A 22,554-nucleotide genomic window follows, 5' to 3' on the forward strand; every position below is an offset into this window, starting at 1 on the left:
ATGTCTGCATGCAAAATACAGGCATCACAGCATCTCTTATGCTATAGGAAAGAACAGGTTCTTTTTTTTTTTTTTTTTTTTTTTTTTTTTTTTTGTGAACTGTGCAATGTCTCAAAGTCAGTCCATAGCATCCAAATAGGGAATAATCTTGTTAGTTTCAAACAGGTAAATATCTTTAGCCAAATTATTACATATAATTTGACAAGTTGGCTTGATATTTGTTTTTGAAATAATAACCTACTGTGTAACCCAGACCAGTCTCAATTTTGTGAACTTTCTGCTTCAGACCCCTGAGTTTTGAGACGACATTATTGTGCACAAATCAGCTTTTGAAGAATTTCTTTTTTGTGTTCAAGTGTGTGTGTGTGTGTGTGTGTGTGTGTGTGTGTGTGGTGAAAGAAGAGCAGAGAATAATGTTATGGAGGGTTAGAGCCTAGAAAAACAAACAAACAAAAAAATATCTACTACTAATGAGTACATGTTTAAAATTCAGATGAATTAACAAAGTAAACAACACACATAAGCATAAAAAAATAGATTATGTGTGCTAGCGCACTTCACCCTGTGACCACCTGACGTCATCGCTTCCCAACCACATCCAACTACCAGGCCCAGTCCTGCTCAGGACAACTTGTACAGTGGCCCAACCTGGTGAGTCTTTCTAATCCCAACTTCCCACACCCTTCCCAATTCCACCCTGGGGACTAGCTTTCATAATACAAGTAGGTGCTATGCCAGCTGCCAAAGGAGGGGACAATGAGTAATCCTACCCAGTGTGATGCCTGTGAACCACAATGACCAGCATGGCAAAATAGCCCTACAGATGCAGTAGTGGCGCTTACATCTTTGTGGGAAGCAGCAGCTCTCTAATTAGATTGAAAGCCCATTCAACAGAAGAATATCATGACTGGTAATGGAAACCTAGCCGGTTATGCAGAGCTAGTGAAATCATGATCTTAGGGAGAGCTACCACCGCCACTTTACTAAGCCAATATAATCCCAACTGTGTGGGCTTGTCCTCTGGGTAGAGCCACCTGACTCTTGACAGACTTACTTTTTGGGGACAGATTCTTCTCCCCCATCTCCACCAGTGAACTGTGGTTGAGGCTGTGCCTAGTTACTTCTCTGCATTGCCTGCCCACGCCTCATCCCTACACACCTCCTTGCTGGATTTACAAAGTACCTCTCTATTTCCCTATGGGAATAAGCCTATGTTTTCTTATTCTGACTTCCCTCACATACACACCTGGAAGTTAGATCTACCACCTCACCTGATGGAGCCTAGGGTGTACTGCATATTAGGAAAGCACACTACTGATAGCTACCCTTCAACCCCTAGATTTTTTTCATATCAAGTTTGTGATTTAGAACTTTCTTGAATTTTCACATTTATTCAGATTTAAGTTTTTTAATCATCTGCTGTAGGTAGAATTTTACTGTCCTCTTGCATGTCTTGCTCCCTCTCTGTCTGGCTGGTGACTCCACCCTTCTTCATCATAGAGCTCTCTCCCTGTCCACAAGTGCCACCTAACCTCTTCCTGCCAGCTATTGACCATTCAGCTCTTTATTAAGACTATGAGAGCAACACATCTTGACAGTGTTCAAAAAGACCACTCTACAATAATCAGGATTATTACAAAACCTTGTGAAATCTGTACACACAAAGATGCAAAAACACCAAAATGCAAATAAACACAAGCAAGTGTGCAATGAGACAAAATATAAAGGTAAGTAGTCATAAAGTTTAGAAGTTCTGGCTCCCAGTTAATAGTTATATAGAGTATAAAATGTAAAGAGAATATATCACATTAAGTGTATGCATTAGGATACATACCAAATATGCTATTCTTGTAGAGATTAAGACATTTAAAAATGGTCATTTCCAATAGTCATTTGTTTCAAATTATAAAAGTAACTAAGAAAATTCCCATGTACCCGATTTATCTAAACAAAACCCAGAGGTTTCATAACAATAAAGATAACATATTTGAGATGTTAATTAGTAGAATATTCTGTTTTTAGGTTGCTAGAATGTAGAATACTAGTCTGCTTTTTGCGGGGAGATATTGGGGGTAGGGAATGGCAGTGCTGGTGACTGAGCCTGGGGCCTCATGCATGACAAATAAGTACTGCTGAACTACACACACACACACACACACACACACACACACACACAGCCCCAGCCCGTAGGTTATTTGATTAGATGATTACATTTCCATTCCCCTGGTAATGAAAAGAATTTGGAGGCACATGCTTGCATTATCTCTGTTTACTGAGATACCTGCTTTAGCCTTGGTGTTCAGCTAAATTCAGTATTTAGTTTGGGGTAGTTGAGTAGTCATATTCCCACTTCAGCGTCATTAGTGGTACCCTATGAAACTTCATGCAGTTGTCATGCAATCATTGAAGCTTTCTATTTTATCTGGTCAATGATTCCAGTCCATTAAGATATTTTAACTCCCAAATATTTCTAAATCCAGATAAGCATCTTAACTAGTATATGAGTATTTACTTCTCATTAAATTCCATGAAGCTATAAACTTACTTTTTATTGCAAAAACATTGAAATGATGAATGTAAAATAATGTTATGTAAAAAAATAAAAGCTTTAAAAGGATTAGAATTGGCAGTTAATATCAAAATATTCAGAGAATACATTATATGGTTCATTTTATCACGAACAAAGTGTTTTTGGATATTTGGAAGTAACTGCTACAAAAGTTGGTATCTAGAAATGCTGGCTGTCCCCCCAAAATTACAAAATATATGATATTTAGGCTTATGAGTAACAAGGGTTTGAAGAAATTGTTAGTAAAAGTTGCAGTAATGTTTAGGAAACTGTTATAGAAAACTAGTATGAAAGCTGCTGGTGGTTCCTTCAAAAACAGACCAAATGTTTGGTGTGGGCCTAAGCTATCCACAAGCAAAATGTGGGCGCGCCATCTGGTGGCATTTAAAGGCATAGGATTAAGGCATCAGACTTCAGTTTGTTTTCTTTTGTTTTTTTAAGAGCTCTCTCCCAAGCTTTAAAGTGTCTGTCGTTATCTTTGTTGTTGTCATCACCAACTTCTTCTCCCTCTACTCCTTTCACTTTTTTGTTGACATGTTTGTCTTTCTTTTCAGTCGAAGATTCAGTCTGATGTAGCTGGTTGGAAGCTGAGAGGTCCCAGTGGTCACTACTTCTGTATACCAGCTTTGAGCTGATGAAGGCTGAGGGTGGCTATGGGAACTTGAGTCTGTGGAGTAGTGCAGGCTCTTTTCTTCTAACCATCTAAAGGTAGAAATGAAGGCTATATGCTCAGGGATGTCCAACTTCATCACTGCCCAGGCAAGTATAGTAGCACACCCAGGAAGATTCACCCCTGGCCTGTTGCTTCAGTGAGGACAGGAATTGAGGGAGACTCTAGCCATGTCAATCACTCTAGTGAGCCCAGCATCCCACTGATGCTCCATATGCCCATCCCATATGGTGTTAGCAATACCCTGGTACTCTTTTAACAGGAAAAGTTTCTATGAAGACCAAGGGTGAGGAAAAATAGCAAATCAAAATCAATTCAACCAATTAATGATTTAACACCAAATGTGCAAATCCCGACACAAAAACATAAGAAACAATGTTTGTCCTCTAGAAAGTATTAATCCTACAGAAATGGCCTCCATAAGAGTAGAGATTTCTGTTTCAGCAAATGAATTTAAAAGAAGAAAATAAACACATGAATGAGTGCTGAATGAAGTGAGGAGGTGGATGTTCTCTGAATGCATGCCCACACTTGATCCTATCATTATTTTGAAGACTTTCTGTTATTCTAGTAGGTGTGCTGACTTCTCAGTTTGATTGTTACTCGAATTTACCCAGTGGCTAATATTGTGGAATATGTTTTTCTTTTTTTGAGTTTGATTTTCAATCACATATCTTTTTTAGTGCTGTTGCCTTTGGCCACTTTTGAACTAGACTGCTTTTACACTCCACATGTTGAACACTCCCTGTCTATTTTCAGTGACAGTTCCTTGTCAGAAGGGTCCTTAAGAAGGCCACAGCATCACTGTAAATGTAATTAGCACAGGGGCTGGGTGGTGTTGATCTCTACCCTGGAGAAAGCAGAGCATGGGCTGATCCTTATGGCAGATGCATGTGGCAGTTAACTCCATTTCCACCCCTGTTGATACTTTCTTGGTGGAAGTGGACAATGATTTGCATATGTGTGCTGCCTTTGCAGTGGAGGCATGAGCTCATCTCTCCAGGTGGCACTGATGACACCAAAGGATGAAGGAAATGGAAAGAAAATGAGACTAGCCCTGTGACTCCTAACCTTATTGATACCCAAGAGGAAATGGAGGTTCAGATAAACATCATCAGTTATGTACTGGGGTGGAACTGTTACTTTTCTCTGGTGCTGAAGATGGAACCCAGGGTCATTAATGTTAGGCAATTACTGTACCCTTAAGATGCACTGTGATCTCCCCAGTGGAATTCTTTTCAGTTCTTATGTTCAAGTTTCCATAATTCTCAATTTAAGCAGTAAATGAAGGAAGAATAATTTAAAATACACTTTTTATTTATTTTTGAGATAGGGTCTTTCTGTGTAGCCTAGGCCAGTCTCATTCTTCTGGCCCATCTCAGTCCCTCCGGTATCAGGGTTACAGGTGCTTGTCATCATCCCCAGATAAATAATTACTTTCTAATTAATGCTGGCTGCTGGCTATACCTGCTTGTTTATGATTTGAATATGGAGCATATTCTGGTGGGCAAAGTGTATTAATAGCACATTATTTAATGTCATGTGAGATTAAAAACTGTATTTAATGGAGTTTTCTTGTAATAATGGAGTTCTTATTTTGATAAAATACTTCAAGTCCTCTCTGTACAAGAATAATGTCTAGAGATATATAACCAATTTATGCATATTGACTTAGAAGTAGTCTGCAGTAACAAACTACACTTACTAGCAGTTTGTGTGGTCCAAAATCTCTATGGTTTAATGACAGAATGGCTTTATTTGTTTCTGTACACTGATGAGTGCCCAATGTGGCATCCACATATTGATGGAATCCTATGTGCCTTCGCCACCATCTTTTTGCATTGTGGAAAAAGCTCACTAAGTTGGAAGGCATAAATTTTTCAATTATCGATGGAGGCAGTTTTCCTTTCATTTCTGTCTGGACAAACATCACTAGCTTGGAATATGATGGGTTTCTGTAAGCAAATAGAGTTACAAAAGATAAGCATTCTTAACTTGGCCTTATGAAGAGGCAAGTTTATAGAGAGCAGAAGTCTTAAACTAATTCTCTTTGACCTTTTCTATTGTGAATATGACAGGTTAACTATGGGGGGAAGGGACAGTGACCTGAGGTCACATCCTTATAAAATAAAAATTCTACATGAAATACTAAGTAGTCAGAATGTATACTACAATTTTAGCTTTAGTTATTCTTTTATTTAGTCGATCCTTTGAGTAGATATGCAGTCCTCAGAAAGTCTACCTTTTCTTTTCCCTGAACATTTGTTCTACTCCTTTTATGTAGCATTTCTAAACTTTATGTAGCAGTTTTATATATGTAAATTGTTTACTTAATAAGAAATACAATATCTACCTCTATTAAAAATAAAAAACAGGGAAATGAGAATTCTATACATATGTTCCTGCATATATGTGCAGTTTTTTCAATGAAATATATTTATATTTCACCTTTTATTAAGCATAGATTCTTTGGTCATACAATATAATCTGAATACTGTTTCTCCTCCCTCTACTCCTCCCAGTTCTTCTGTACTGCCCCTCCCATCCAGATCCACTCCCTTTCTGTCTCTCATTAGAAAAGAATAGGTTTCCAGAAGGTAACAACACAAATAATAAAATATAATGAGATAAATGAAAATCATCATATAGAACTTGACCAAGCCAATGTTATGTTTATATTTATATAATTACTTTTATTAATTTCCCCCTCTTTGAGACACAGTTTGGCTCTGCGTCTTAGCCTGGCCTTGAACTCACTGTGCAATCAGCCTGGCCGTGGACTCACTGTTTATCCCAGTCTCACCTTGAACTCTCTGTGCATCTCAACCTGACCTTGAACTTATCATGACAATCCTTCTTTCACTGCCTACATTCTAGGGTTACAAGATTACATGACCACACCCAGCTACATACTTGTAGTTTTAAACCTTAGATACTATGGTCATAGAAAATACATTTGAAAACTTTTAGTTCATACTTTTACAGAAAATTATAAGATGATTTTAAAAATTCAAAGCTATAAATATATTCTATTAGTAAATTATCATGTGAGGGGAAACATTTTAAATGCAAATTCAATAGGAGTGATTTGCAGGCTCTAACCAGTAAGGAGGTGAAGGCTTTATGCATTTGAAATGAGCAGTGTAATGGTGGATTCCAGTTGTTATGCTATATAGAGTCTATCACATTAATTTATAAGGGCTACAGATCCATTTAAATATGGCATATTTAGGATATTCTAGAATGTTCACTACTTGTTTTTGTAAAGTTCTATGTCAACTTAAACATCTGGAGGCAGATAGAGTTTCCCAGTATTAAAATTGCACTAACTGATCATGGGAGTGTCATCACTTCCACATTTCTCTATGGTTTTTGTCAGTCCTGAAGCTCTATTGAGTTCACTATGGGATCACACACATCACAAGCTTTTTGGCTGTTTTTGGAGAGTGATTCAGTATGGACAGTGTGTTTGACAAGTGTTCTGCACAGCTCGATTACAAATCCCTCTGTCTAGAACCTGAGGCGCATGGGAAGAGAAGACAAAGAACCATGGTTTCTGTAAGCATCTTTCTCCGATCTGTGAAAATGAGACTGTAACGTTACCTTAGCAGGATGGAAGGCAGAATCTGACCTTACACAGCTTATCAAGACTGTAAGAGGTCCTGCCAAAGGTGCTTCTCCTCATTTATTTGGAGCAGCAATTCATTAGTTTGTTCTTCCAGGGAGCATAAGATCTTGGCCACAAATTCAAAGGCGACAAATAAGTGGAAAGACCCCACATTATTACTCCTGTTATGACTATGTGCAGCAATAACTGCCCACTTAGGTTTAAGACAGGTCTAAAGTAGAAAAAGCATTAAGGGATACAGTACTAAAACTACAAACACATTTTCTCTTATCATGAATTTATATTTTTTCATGGTGTACATATATTTTTCATCAAACAAAAGTTTTATGTTCATTTTATGTGTTAATATTATGATTTAAAAATAACAGCATAAATTAAAAATAATGAATTTGTGAGGTGGTATTGTACATGCATGTGTACACTCCAATTCAATGCAATATGAGATTTTTCTGAATTTATTTTAGATTACCATTGTATCCTTTGGTTGATCACCTGTCAGTAGTACTTCATCTCTGCTTTTGGCAGTTTTTATCTGAATATACCTACTGGATATTTCATTCCGTAGACATCTTTAATCAGGTGATCCCATATAAATAATTCACTCAGGGTAAAACATTCGTGGCTCATAAACGTGTACTGTAATTTCAGGGAATTTTATTTTTTAATTTAAAATTTTAATTTTGGTTTAGAATTATTCATGAAAATACAGTACTGTATCTGCATCATTTCTACCTCTCCCCCACCTGGCTCTTCCCATATCCTTCTCTCCACTCCCACTCCCTTTCAAATTCATGACCTCTTCTTCAATTATTGTACACACACAAAAACACACACACAAAACTAAGTTCATTTAGTACTGCTCATATATGCATATGTTTAAAAATCCCTTAATTTACAGTGGAGAAATATAAACATCATGGAAAGTTGAGCTGTGGGAAAATATTCCTGTGTTTCATTATGCCCAGAGACCTAGAATATATTTTATAGTAAATTATCTATTCTTCTATTTAAGACAAAAATATAAAAAGTTATTTTTAAAATTGCTTTTAGGGGCAGTTTTTTTCTCCGAACAAAGTATGTTGGTAATATTCCCATTGATAAGCTAGGAATCCTGAAGTGAATCATAAGTTGAAGTGAACACTCCTGTTAGAATGAACACGTATAAATAATACTTACTCTCGGAGAGGTGAACATACATAGCCAGAAGGATGATTACAGCTATGGATATAATGTGACAATGGGGGGTATCCTGGGAAGTCCACATTGTTAGCTGTGATTAAAGAAGTTGAAATGAGATCCAGTTCACAAAGACAAAAATTATTTCTAGAAGCATAATTTCAAAACATATGATAGCATTTGACTTCAGTGTTAACACTAGTTTCATGGTGTACATATATTTGTACTAGTATCCCTAAAGATGCTTGTATATTTTTATATAAGAAAAGCTCTTTAAAAGTATCATTTAGTTACTTTCTGAGTTTTGAAACAAAAGAACAATGCATAGAAGAGATTGTTTCATTGGAGCTCATTGACTTTTAATAGTTTTATTCTCCATGAAATGCCTGAAGTACTTAAGACACATTAAATGCTTTCTTATGTTAATTCCATATACTAATTTCAAAGTGTAATTAAAACAGTAGACTTTGCCTTAGTAATTAATTATGCAGCATAATATGTACATTGTAGTGAAAAGGAGGTGATTAATATTAAATTTACGATTATTACATATTTTCTAAATAGTTTAGAAATATATAACTTTTGCTACACCAGAGAACATGAATTTTTCTAAATTATTTTAACAGTCTATGGACAATGCAAAGTGAAGCACTACTGTAGAGGAGTAACGTGGTTGAATGAATATTCCATTTTTCAATCACTCTCTAAATAGAACTGCATTATAATGGTATAATGGTACTGCCAGAGTGCTAAAAAATATTTTTCTGTTTAAAAACATGGAGACTATGCTTGTATTGCTTTTCTTTTGCTAAATCTGTTACAGTTTGCCAAAAAGTATGATTCTTTAGTGAGGCATGTACTGTGGTCGTTAGCATTTAATTTGAAAATAAGAAAGGGTAGAGATTTAAGTTCAGTTGCTATTAGATAGGTAAATCAATATTTTTACTGCTCAGTTTCTGGAAACTTAAGTTGTAACCTTAGTGAGACTATACATACAGAATGTTTAGCTCAAAGCAAGGTACAGAGTAAAGCTTTGGAAACACTGAGAAGAAAACTGACTATTCATTGAATGTTTAGTTGGCTGGAAATTTTAAAAAAGTAGATTTAGCTTTGTTGCTGCACAAAATGAATAGTTATTTCTAGTCACTAGTAAAATTCCATCACTGCTGTTTGTACATAGAGAAGACAAGTCCCATCAGATGGAATCCTATGCACAGCTAGAAAGCAGTTCGGAACTAGAACCGAACAGCACTATTTTGTCCCTCTGTGGGGTTGGTAAAATAGTCTGAAAAATACATTGATTTGGTACTTTATGGTATAAGGACTAAAATGAAAGAGTAGTGTTTGAAAGCATCTGGTGAAACTGGATTTAGAAAGGATTAACTGCAAATTCTTCCAACTCTGCACCTGCATATAAGTTCTTCCAGAGTTCAACAGCCATCCTCATTGGAAGGACACACAGTCACTACTTATCAGTGATTTCGGCTCTCTGTTGGCCTGGGTTGCATGACAGACTCTTCCTGGAGAGACAAAACACAGGTCTACACATCCCAGGAAGGGAACCCATGAGAGAGCAACGTAAGGGTACACCAAATCCAATGTGGTGAACCAATGAATTTTATTGGGGTTACTTACAGGAAGATGTGTAGGAAGTTACTTACAGAAGCAGAAATGACTCAGACAGCTGCACTACCAAAGCCCACCCAGCACGGGTGACAGATCTTAAAATCTGGAAACCTGGAGCTCAATGCTCTGCCTGCAGGCAGCAGATCTGAGAGTGTCTATTCCAGGTGGCCTGTTTGAGCCTCTTTAGGCATCTCTGCTGGTCTTAGTTTCTTCTAAGCAGTTCTCTGCTTCTTTCCAATTGCTTGGTTTTTCTGAGTGACCTTTAGTAGTCTTTACTTTTTAGATACTCACAAAGAGGGAGGAGCCTAGTGAATCTCGTCAGTTAAATAACCAGAGGCTGTGGGAGGCAGGCTTGTGGTTCCAAGATGTGTAGAAGTTTCCTCCAATTTAAAGCCTCATGGGCGCAGTGCTCTGCCTTTCAGAGGAACTCAGTGTTTTTTGTTTTGTTTGTTTGTTTTAGCTTACATTTGATAATATCACTTATTTATTTATTTTTATTTGAATTACAAACAAGATTGAATTACATGACAATCCTTTCTCCCTCCCTTTCTCCCCTACCACTCCCCCAACTAAAACCCTACCTATCACACATCCTTTCTTCTAATCTATACCTGACTCAACCTTTCTGTTCCCTCATGACCTCTGCATCCTTCCTCTTCTTCCCTTCTCATTCTGTAGCTCCCTCCCCCCTCTTCCCATGCTCTCAATTTGCTCAGCGGATCGTGACCCTTTCCCCTTCTCCAGGGGACAAAGTTTGTCTCTTTTAGGGTCCTGCTTGCTTACTAGTTTCCCTGGTAGTGTGGATAATATCACCTATTTTTAAGTACGGCATTCTACAGTTTTCTGAAATATGTTTAATTGTCTAGCCTTTACCAAAATCCTGTTAGAACTCATTTTTGGTTCTTCCTCCTTCAGTATATCCTACTGACTCCACCTCTAGGCTGTCTTCCATCCTTTGATAACCCTTGCTTCATATTGCTACTGCCCTAGTGTAAACCACCATAAGATTCCATTTAGATTGCTCTGATAGCTTCCTAACTGTTCTCACTAATTTCATCTTTTCTTCCCCCTTCAGTTGTGATGGAAAGTTTTACTAGGCATTCTAATCTGACTTACCATCTGTGGTCTTTCATTACCTGCTCTTCTGGACTTTAGTGTTTCCACTGAAATGGCAGTTGTTATTCTTTTAGAACTACTTTTGTATGTAACTCAATTTTCCTTACTGCTTTGAATACACTTTCTTTTTTTTTTTTTCTGTGTATTTTGTGCTTTAACTACGATATTACAGGGAGTGTTTCTTTGGGGTTCTATACCTCCTGCATCTCTTTCCTTAGATTTGGAAATTTTTCTTCTATGATTTCAACTGAAAATTTTTCTAGGCATGGAATTCTCCTATTGTGCCCACAATTTGAAGGAGATCTCAAATGTTCCACTTACACTTAAATGTTACTACTTAACTTCTTTTTCTACCTTATCCTCAAGCTTTGCTATTCTGTCTTCTATATGATACATTCTATTGTTTAGTTTTTTAAATTGAGTTTTTAATTTGACTTGAGTGTTCATTTTCAGCATCATGGGTTTTCTTTAATCTTTCTATATCTTTATTGAATTTTGTTTTCATATCTCGAATTTACTTTATTAACCTGTTTGTTTTGTTTTCTTGGAATTCTTGGAATAACAAGAGTTATTTCTTGTCTTTAAATTCTTTTGGGGGTTTGTTTCCTTATTCAATTCTTTGAATTTTTCTTATCTTTTAAATGCTTTGAAATTTTGTCTATATTGGTCCTATTAGGGACCATTACTATAGGATTGATGATCTTCAGACAAGATATTTTATTTTGTTTTTCACATTGCTTGACTATTTACATTGGGATTTGCACATATTTTAAAAAATGGAACACTTCATTAGTCTGCATGTCATGCTTACATGGAAGTAATAACATTTTCTCTGTATGGTTTTTAGTATATGTGCTGCCATAAAATGTTCTTTCATGTAGTTCATACTTTGTCTTGGGGTTTTCAACAATGTTTTGATTTGTTTTGTGTGTGTGTGTGTGTGTGTGTGTGAGAGAGAGAGAGAGAGAGAGAGAGAGAGAGAGAGAGAGAGAGAGAGAGAGAACTTGGTTGTCAATTCTTGCCATCCATTTTGATTGAAGCAAGTCCTCTTTGTTGTTTGTCACTGTATACAACAGGCTATCTAACCCATGAATTCTGAGAATTATCCTGTTTTCATGTCTCATCTCCCCCATGGGAATGCAGGGGTTACAGTTGCTACTTTGAATATATATATATAATATATATATATATATATATATATATATATGGTCAAAGTAGTTAGTCTAAATATATATGCTCTTTAGACTAGCTCATCAGTCCTGGTCTTTAATTTTTCACAGTATCTACTATTTGTTCTTCAGTGCTTATCAACACTGTACCTGTTTTCTACAGTTATATTCATAAAATAAACTCAGCCAGGAAACCTGTAGTCATATTACTGATGAGGCAGGAGAATCTCCAGTTTCAGGCCATAAGGGGCAGTGTAGGGAGCACTAGGACCATATGGGTTTCTTAAAAACCAAAAGAGCAGCAACAAGACCCCAAGACCCATGACTGGAGAGATGGCTCAGAGGATAATTGCTCGTCCTGTTCTTTCAGGGGACCAGGGTTTGGTGTCCAGTATTCACATCAGATAGCTCCCAATCATTAGTAACTACAAGTCCATGTGGGTGCTAGGCCTCTGGCCTCCTTGAGCCCCTGTACTCATGGGTATATACCATGCTCTCCCTGCAATATAATTTTGACTCCTCATCAACAAGGCATGTTTAAATTTGGTTCCATATAATAGAGGTGGATATCTAAGTTTAATTCCCTCATAAAAAAACTACATATGAGAGACTGGCACATTAGGAATTTGATTATTTACAAACAGAAGAAAGCTCATTGGAATGAGACTCTTGACTAATAAAAATGAATATTTGATGACTTTTATAACTTTGCAGCTAGGTGTAGTGGTCCATGGTTATAATTCTATCACTCAGAAAAGAGATGTTGAGATCTGGGTAAATAGGTAAGATCTGGTCTCAAACTGTATTTTAATAAAAGTAGTGGTATATGTGTATGGAGTGTGTGTGTGTGTTCAGTGTTTGCTTGTCATGTAAATGGCTCTTGGTTCAATCCCCACCCCTGTAACAGCTAATTTGAATCTATAAGACATTATTGAATACTACACAGTTTTAATAACTCATATTAGTTAAAATATAGTAATACACTAAACAATTATTCATTATTAAATAGTAATTACGGAATCAATCTTGTGTACCACATTGTATCCTTGCAATGATTTGTCCCATGAAACTCTGTTCTCAGGTTGGTAGAAGAAATTGGAGAGCTTAGCTGTTGGTTCTGGAATTATTCCTTCAATATGATATCTATGGTTACCAAGGTAAAGAAAATGTAAAAATTTAGTTTAAGCTGAAGACATAGGACTATTGAAATTAAATATAGCAAACAATAGTAAAGAAATTGTGAAACTGAGTATCTGATATCTAAAATACTTGGGACCAAAAATGTTTTTTATTTTGATGCTTTTTTATTTATTACATTTTATATGTTATATATATATATATATATATATATAATTTATATTCTTCTTGAGTATTTGCACATATATAATGAGATATCTTAGGGATGAGATCTAAGTCTAAGCACAAAATGCATTTGTACTTTAGATTCTTTATTATTACATATTCTAAAGGGAATTTTATATATTTTAAATAACTTTATTTAATACACTGTATTGAATGTGAAATGGCATAGCTTATTTAAATAAGCATTGCAGAAATTATTTCAAAGTTCACTTTTCTAACCAGGCCTGATGGCACAGGCCTGTAATCTCAGCTACTTGGGAGGCTGAGCAGGCAGGAGAAGGTGAGTTCAAGACTCAACTGGGCAACTTAGTGAGACCCCATCTCAAAATGGACAAAGACAGTTTGGGGATATAGTTCATTGATAGAGAACGTTCCCAGCATGGGATTGGCTCTGGTGTGTCTGTGTAGTAGTTAAATTTTTATAGACAACAACTTTTAAATTCTGTGTGATGTCATCATCCATCACGAAGCTGAGGTGGTGGGAGAACACTGGACTCAAACCCAGTGTTAGCAGAAGGTTGCCAGCTGAGAGTGAAATCAGATAGTATGGCCACATCCTTAGTCTTTTATTCATTTCTTTCAAAGAAGGAGAACAGATGTTTACAGGCAAAAGGTTTAAGTCTCTAAAAAGTTAAAATTTCTTCATAGAGTATGTAAAGAATAAAAATGTTATTATTAGAGAGAAGAGCAGTCACATGTGTGGAAAATTATTACCCTCAAATTTTGCTTTGTATTTACTGAGGCTGGGCCAAGCTATGTAGGCCCGACTGTGCAACTTTTTATGCATCTCAGGATGGTCTCAGAGTTAAGTACTCCCTGCCTCAGGCTCCTGAGTTCTAAAGCTAGAACTACAGGCATGTGCTGTTGTATCTGGCCAGCTTCTATGATTTGATCAGACAAGGAATTCTTCAGACAACTTTTTCTTCAAGTGTCCAAAACTAATCACTAAAAGCCCCTAGGGGAGCAGTAAATTATTACTACAATTATCAAAAAGTACAAATGGTAATAAAATACATGAATTACCTTTTCTTTTGAGACAGAGTTTCTCTGTGTAACTGATCCAACTGTCTTGGAACTTGTTTTGTAGACTAGCTTGACCTTGAACTCACAGACATCAGCCTGTCTCTGCCTTCCAAGTGCTGGGATTAAAGGCATGAGCCACCACCACCCAGTTATATCACTTTCATAATGCACTTATATTTCACTTACTGTTTGGTAATCAACATAACTAAAGTCTGTATAGTCACTAAATAAATATGCCACGTGTCTATATGGCAGGCAGTGTTCTGGTATAGGGACACCACAAAAAACAAGGGTGACTTGTTTCTAGGCTCATTCCCATTCAAGTTTCAGTTCACATCATTTCATATTCTAATAAGACACACATGATGAATTAAAAAATAAATTCCATATAGTGTCACCTATGAAGGTTACAACTGCAGAATAGTTAGTTAAACAGGGACTGTACATGTAGGACATTTGACCTGGTAGGCAGGAAGGTCATTCTCAAGATGAGATAGTGAAGTCACGAACCTGACAATCAAAACTGACATCGGCTTTGGAGAGCTATGGGCAAAAGTGTGCCAAGCAAAAAAGGAACCATGAAGGCTCTGTGGGATCAGTGCAGGGTATTTGACAACAGATCTCTCGAGGATGTAATAGAGGGATAAAGAGGTGAAGTGACAGGAAAAGACAGCCTGGGAGTGACTTGGAGGTCATGGTAAAATGTTTGGATCTTATTTTAGGTTGAAAGAAATCCTCTAAAGGATTTCATGAAGGTGAGTGACAAAATCTGAGTTATATTTTAAGACTCTGCTTAGGGCACTGGGTGAACAATGGGATGCAGCTGAGGAAGAACAGAGCCCAGGAGCCATTCACATAATCCACTGGGAGATGGCAGCGGTAGCAGGGTAGCCGCAAGCACCTAATAACAGCCCACTACTCATCTCTGTGCGTGTTTGCTTACACAGGGCTTTTACATGGATCCAAACTTGATACCAATGACCCTTCTCTAGTCTGTTTTAACAATACAGTCCTATTAAAAACAAGATTAGTGAGGCAGCTTTGTGCTTGTGACTGCAGAGGTAAGTGCTGCAGGGACCCAGCATTAGCAGCTGCACCTTCTGGGAATCCACACCAGGCAGAGGTCAGGGAAGTGACAGAGGAGGGGCATGCCGATCTGAATGGGAGGTTACCAGTGCTCACAATCCTCCTTTTCTATCACAGTCTAGGGCAGACAGGAATCTAATCCAGGCACCATGGGACCACCAACTGCAAGAGGAGACAAGAAATTCACCAGCAAATGTGAATGGCTCAGCAACCTGGGGATGGAGGGGGCGGTAGGGGCAGAGAATTCATCAGATGAATAAGATTGGCCAACTATTAATTAAACTAATCAAAAGAGTAATCCAATCTAAATTAATAAGATTAATTAAAATATACATGTGAAAAAGGATAGCCTTTAAATAAATGGCGCTGGACAAGCAGACTATTAGTCTGCAGACAAATGAAATTGGGACTGTGTCTCTCACCTTGTACAAAAATCAATTCAAACTAGATCAAAAACCTTAATGTAAGACATGACACTCTGAAAATGGTAAAGAAAAACACTTCAGGATGGAGATATATGACTCAAAGCCTGACAGCATAGTAAACAGCCATAGATAGCACTGACATACAGATAAAAAGCTACTGCACAATGAAGGAAACCAACCAACAGAAAGAACTGCAGCCTACAGAGCAAGAGAACATTGGCCAGCTATACTGCACACTGTTAGTAGCTAGCCTGTATTAAAAACTGCAACACACGGGCCAATAAACTGAGCAGACATCTTTCCCAATAAGAAACACAAATGTGCACTAAAAAGATGAGTTGTGGAACTAACAGTGCTTTGGGCACCTTGCAGCCACCAGGTGCTCCTAAGGCTGTGAGAATGAAACTGTTCTTTCACCAATCCTTTCATAGCCTACAACTCCACCCAGCCCTCCTTCTCTATTAGTTATTCTTAGCTGCAGCAGTTCAGTAGGTCTTGTAGCAGGACAATACTGCCACCCACTGTTTGAATCTTTTACTACCCCACACCCTCTTCCTTTTTAAGTCCTTGCTCTTCCTCTGTATGCATTCTTCTTATTCAACTTCTCTTGAAGTCCAGAGGCTGGCCTGGTTTATGATATATGAGTACATATTCCCCACATACGTACACCATTTTTCCTTTACTTCGATCATTCCCACTCCTGTGTACTCTCCTCAACTTCCCACCTAACAACCTAGTACCTATCACTAGTATTGTGAGTGATGGCCTTTTTTTTTCTTTCTTTTTTTCTTTGTCAATTATTCATACTAACATATTAGTCTATACAGTACTATCAGGGTATCTTCATTCCTCAAATTAATCAGTATTTATCAAGGGTTGTTTTGTTAGTCTACTTTCAGAGTGGTTAACTACTGGATATCAATGTGTTGTAGGTAGTACTTAACCCACAGGGCAGACTACAGATAGAGTCCTGTGCTGAAACACAAGTCTAACAGATAAAAACATCACCACAACTGTACTATGGTTTAGTCTCCCTCAAACACTGCATATAGACCCAGGAACAGAAGAAAGGTAGAAAGAATTAGAACAACAACAAAAACCTTAGCCAATGTTCTAATTCAAGATAGGTTGACTCCAATGAGAAAACATAAGTAACATGAAGCCAAGACAACCTGACACCTCCAAACATTAACAATTACACAGTAGTGATCCACAATTAAAATTACTTAGATGAAATTCCAGATACAGGATTTAAGAGAATGACTATAAATATGGTAAAACACCTCAGGAATTCCATATTTACCAAGAGAATATTGACAGCTGAATGAAATAATGAAGTCAATTCATAACACAAAAGTAGGATTTAATGGAGACATAGGAATTCTGAGAAAAACTCAGATCAAATGAGGATAGAAATGAAAAATACAGTAGATAAATAAAAGTATAGTTGAAAGCTTTGTCAATACAATGGATCATGTGAAAAAGAAAATAATCAGGATATGAAGATAAAATATAGGATTGGATCACCCAATCAAAGTGAATAGTAAAAGTTTAAAACTGTATGACTAGATTATACAAGAAATTTGGGAGTTTTTGAAAAGGTAAGCCTATGAATTATAGCCATACAAGAAAGAGAAGAATTTCATTCAAAAGACATATAAAATATTTTTAATAAAATCATAGCAGAAATTCTGAAATAGGGAAAGAGAAGCCTATCCAAATACAAGAGGCACACAGAACACCAAATTGACAGAACCAGAAAAAGAAACTCCCTAAATCATTATAGTTAAAACCTAAATTTACAGAACAAAGAGAGTATATCAGAATTTGTGAAAGAGAAGGATAAGTCACATACTAAGGCAGGTCATCAAAACAACTGATTTTCAATCCAAACCAAAAAGGGATGGGACTGGTGTCTTTCAGACTTTAAAAGTTCACAATTGTCAGCCTAGTCTAATATACCCAGCCAAACTATCTGGGTATATCATAATTCAAAGTGAAGGAAAAAATGTCCATGACAAAAGCAGGCTAAAGGAATGGTGGTGCCCACAATAGCCTAGGTCTTCCCATATCAATTAGTCAAGACAACCCCCTACTGACATACCACAGACTTAGCTGATCTAGAAAACTTGCACTTGCATCCACACACCTTTCTCCAAATGGGAAAATGTGCTATCATGTAAAAAGCCAGACTTTGGAATCAAGGACCTGGATGAAACTGGATCTTTGCCCTGTGTGAAGTATGGTATGTAATGTTTCTATTTCTTATTTTCTTCTTGATGTAAAATTAGGATGTACATAACATCCTGTAGTGTCAATGTGTTAAATAAAGTCCTAAATGTGTTAAACAAATGCCCAGAGCATGGCATATTATAGTTGTTCAATAAACCATTATTTCTAAAAATTTCTTCTTTTTTTCTTTATGATGTATCACACTCTGTTCGCCATGTGCTCATGGAATTAACCTTGTTAAAGTGAGTGGCAGAGGCCATACATGATTTCCTCTTCAGGCATATGCCCATCAGTCATCTTCCACTTAGCCAAAATCTCCTAGATGTTCTTCAAATACAACCAAGAACCTTCCTATCTCAAGGTCCTGGCATTTCCTCTCCTTGGAAAATTCATGAAAGATTGCTTCAATGAATCCTTTACTTAAATGCAAACTATTCAGACAAGATCATAATCCAAGCAATTCAGTTTAAACACATTTACTAGATCTCTCCTACTAAGTACTAGGAGAGATCATTGCTAGAAAGTACTACCAATGACTGTTTTCGTCCCACCACATTCACAGCCTGAAATTGGGTGGCAATTAGGTCATGAGGGCAGAGACTTCATGGATAGGATTAGTGTCTTTCTAAGTGACTTCAGACAGCTTATTTGCCACCTCTGCCCTGAGGACACAGTTACAAAGTAGCAGTCTGCATTCCAGAAGAGTGCCCTGATCAGAAACCAAACACTATGGCATTCTGGTCAGACTTACAGCCTCCACAACTGCGAGAAATCAACATTTGCTATTCATAAACCACTTAGTCTATGGTCATATGCAGTAGTTTCCCAAAGGGACTAAGTACAACTGTAAGTATAGCAAAAACAGTAATGATACTGTACCTGTGGTGAATGTGTTCTGGCAGCTAGGACATCATTGATCCTTCAGCCCACCAACCAGTTTTCAGTTAGGGGAGCCAGAGAGGTGTTACAAAGAACATGGTAACATATGTAGGTTCAAAGCCCAACTCTGACACAAAAGCTGGCAAAATGCCTCAGCTTTGAATTTCAACTTCCCTCGTTTATAAAAAGGAGGTAATAATATGCATGGGGATCCAAAGAGGCTAACAGAATAATTATATGCAAACATGCTTCAGCAGTGAGAGGTTTTGTTCAAGGTGCTCAAAGAAGGTTAGTTTCTTATAATGAATAGTTAGAACCATCATTAAAAAGTTCTTCAAATAACTGGCTCCTAAGCACATTAATTCAGCTTAACATAGAGGCAACATGACACTTAGAAGACCCTTAGCTCTCACCTAAAACACTCTGGGCTGGATCACAAATTTGTATTCTCTTACTTAGTTTCCTAGAAAGGCAGAACAACTAGGTGATATTTTTAATATTAGAAAAGCCATTTTAGAGCCGGGAGGTGGTAGCTCACACCTTTAATCCCAGCACTCGAGAGGCAGAAGCAGGAGGATCTCTATGAGTGCAAGACCAGCCTGGTTTACAAGAGCTAATTCCAAAGGATAGCCTCCAAAGCCAAAGCCACAGAGAAACCCTGTCTCAAAAAAAAAAAAAAAAAAAAAAAAAAAAAAAAAAGAAAAGAAAAAAGAAAAGAAAAGCCATTTTAGACTCCTGGTTTCTTTACCTTTCGTAACAAACCTAGTCCAGAACTTCAGTGCCATTGACAACTATTCTCCAAATCCTGGTGGAGATCTCCATATCTGTTAACCTGTAAGGGGATAAAGTGGAGGCAGAATTATTTTGATGCATGACTTAGGTCAACATATTTTATAAATTCTTTTGCAGCTCCATATTGTCCTTCATTAACATTTATATCTTGAGTAAAAACACATTCCTAAGACCTAAGAGGTCTTACTTCTCTATTGCTGAGATAAAATTATTGATGTGATACACCAGGACCAAGGCCACTTGTAAAAGAAAGCATTTAATTTGGAGTTTATGGTTTCAGAAGATTTGAGTCCACCATGACCTAGCAAAGGCATGGTGGCAAGAACAGCTGTGAGCTCCAGAGTTGGACACACACACACACACACACACACACACACACACACACACACACACTGAAAACGGCACAACCCTTTTGAAGCCTCAAAACCCACCCCCCAGTGACACATCTCCTCCATCAGGGCTATACCTCCTAATCCTTCCCAAATAGTTCTACCAAATGGAGACCAAGTATTCAAACATCTGAGCCTCTGGGGCCATTCTTATTCAAACCACTACCAAGTAGTTGAAAAGTACTGTTTTTTTTTTTTTTTTCCAGTGTGGGAATTGAATTTATCACCTTAAGTGTTCTACCACCTAGCCACTTCCCAAAGCCAAGAAACATACAAGCTATTGCTTATGAAAAACCTTTAAAGACAAAATTTAGGTTTTTAAAGAATATAGGTTTATTAAGGCCATGCATAAACATAATTTGGCTGGTCTCCAATATGGGCTTGTCCTAATAAAAGCCTAAAAAACACAGGCTTTTATTTTTCAGTTACTCACTTAATATTGGTCTAGCTATTTCACAATTATTGGCATTTATCACTAGCCTTAAGTTTCTGCATGGGTTGCATTTTTTATTTTAAAAGCATTTCACATTTTCATAATGTGTGTTTAATGAACCACTGACAATCTGACAATTTCATTTGCTAAGAGAAACAGGAAGGTAAAGTTTAGAAGGCCAGGGATGGTAAAAGGTACAGGGCACAGCCATATTATACTTCTATTACCTGATGATGTAACATTGGATAACTAGAAAGTATTCAGATGCAAGTCAAGGATGTCTTCAGCCATAGGGTCAGTGGAAAACAAACAGACCAATTTTGAGACAGCATCTTTATTGATAGAGCACTCGGTGGCAACTTGATTCTTCCCCCCTCGTATCCTGTCCCAGCCTGATAGACAGGTTCACACAAGCTAGTGATCTTTATGTTTGTAGAATTTCCCGACCGGGTCCCTAATCCATGTTGGGTCACTGCCATTCTTTCCTGAGAATCAAGGTCCCCAAAGAGTTTGTTAAATCCCAGCACAGGTCCATCCGACTTCCTTCCCCAGTCCTGAATCTGCAGCGTGTTGAAGATGGGTGGAGGCCCAGGAGGGTCAGAGCTCTGGGGCCGGATGGGGATGGTGGCCGAGGAAGAGCATAATGGCAGAGTGCCCGTAATTGACTTGGTACCTATCTTGGGAGGTGATGCTCTGAAGCCGCGCAAAGCTCAAGGGAAAGTCTTGGCCTGAGGATCTGGCTCTCGGAAGGGGAAACGGTACCGAGGGCGCCTCCAAGTCTCTTATAGCCCAGTTCCCTCCCACAGCCCAGGGAGCCCAGCCGGCCAGTCGTGCTGAGTGGTGGAGAAGAGCAGTGGCTGGGGTGAGGATGGCGTGGACCCTGGATGGAGTCTAGAACCTTTCTATCCAGCTCAGAGAAAAGACAAGGGAGGAACCCCACCTCCCCCGAGCTGCGATCTAATGCCCCTCAGCGCCCTTTGACCTCGGAATTCTGTACGGGGCTCTCGAGCGCCCCCGCCAATCTCCCCGAGCCTAGTGCTACGCATGCGCCCCGCGGGCCGGCGGCGCCATGTTGGTTCGGTTTGAATGCGAGCGCGGGCGTGAGCTGGCCTGTGGCCGCTGAGGGAATAGCGGTCCCGAGGAGGGCGGTGTCCGGTTCAGAGATGCTTTGTCGCCTTGTCCGGTTTGCGAAGGGCCTGGGCTTTCGACCGAGGGTCTGGAAGTGTGCGCTTTAAAAAGTGTCCCGGTGAGCTGTCGAGCATCCTTCCCCAGCGGGACGGAGGAGAGGATCCGCCCTAGGGAGGGGACTCTATGGAAGAAGAATGGGGTCGTCCCGGGGTGAGGTGGCCGAGGGGTCCCGGCGAGGCTCGGGGCTGCGGGTTCGGGGCGGGGGCTTGAGGTTCGGAGGACGCTGTCACGCAGCGTCCACTCGGTCTCGGCAGGATGAATATACTCACTGAAGGCCATGTCTGTGACCGTGACCTACAGGGACTCTGCCACCCCGCAGACACCGATGGGCCACCTCTGTGCAGCCCAAGGTCCGCGAAAGTCACCGTGTTCCCGGTCCATCGACGTTCCCTCCGCAGACTAAGCCGGCCCTGGCTTCCACGCTTCAGAACTCTCAGAGCTGGGGTTTCCAGGAGTTGTTCTTAACTTCCAGAGCGATCTAGAGTTAGCTTCCAGTGCAACTTCCTTTGCACTCTTGGCCCAAATAATCTGTGTTTGGAATCTCAAGGGGCTTGCAATTTCTTGCCCTAAGTTTGCCATTCAACACGATAGATTTCATTTTGGAGGTTTCAAACCGACGCGCTGGCGGAAGGGGATGGTAAGATATATGGGATTTGCTTAAGTTACATATAATTGGAAACAGTCCTGTGGCTTGAAATGGAAGGGGAGGTATAAACGATTAAAGTGTGTTGGTAATTGTTTTGCACAGGCTTGAAAACTTTGCCGAAGAATTTCGGGTTTTCTTTCTTTGT

The 22,554-nt window shown here is 38.6% G+C and overlaps 3 protein-coding genes across 5 annotated transcripts in view; 2 read left to right on the forward strand and 1 right to left on the reverse strand.

The window, feature by feature from the left end:
* The window catches only part of Poli (DNA polymerase iota), a 37,060-nt gene extending 18,834 nt beyond the window's left edge, over positions 1 to 18,226 (forward strand). Inside the window, exons 10-11 of one of the 2 annotated variants that reach the window (XM_035440068.1) lie at positions 13,036 to 13,111; positions 15,543 to 15,659. In XM_035440068.1, the coding sequence (XP_035295959.1) occupies positions 13,036 to 13,062 (27 nt within the window). In that variant the 3' untranslated portion in view covers positions 13,063 to 13,111; positions 15,543 to 15,659. Of the gene's footprint in view, positions 1 to 13,035; positions 13,112 to 15,542 lie in introns of both variants that reach the window. The other variant, XM_027402642.2, reaches the window with a different exon arrangement.
* Positions 34 to 10,169, reverse strand: LOC107980382 (stAR-related lipid transfer protein 6). Its single transcript, XM_035440070.1, is given in 4 exon segments — positions 34 to 5,065; positions 5,068 to 5,194; positions 8,044 to 8,137; positions 9,451 to 10,169. Coding segments are annotated over 4 exon segments (333 nt in total). The 5' UTR covers positions 9,491 to 10,169; the 3' UTR covers positions 34 to 4,993.
* A 4,035-nt stretch (positions 18,227 to 22,261) lies between the features above and the next one.
* Positions 22,262 to 22,554, forward strand: part of CUNH18orf54 (chromosome unknown C18orf54 homolog) — a 53,495-nt gene continuing 53,202 nt past the window's right edge. For both annotated transcript variants that reach the window (XR_004768323.1, XM_035440069.1), the window contains exon 1: positions 22,262 to 22,400. The gene's annotated coding sequence lies outside the window, so the exon portion shown is untranslated. The remainder of the gene's footprint in view (positions 22,401 to 22,554) is intronic.

Source organism: Cricetulus griseus, chromosome 2 (genome assembly GCF_003668045.3).
Source record: "Cricetulus griseus strain 17A/GY chromosome 2, alternate assembly CriGri-PICRH-1.0, whole genome shotgun sequence".
Taxonomy (NCBI): domain Eukaryota; kingdom Metazoa; phylum Chordata; class Mammalia; order Rodentia; family Cricetidae; genus Cricetulus; species Cricetulus griseus.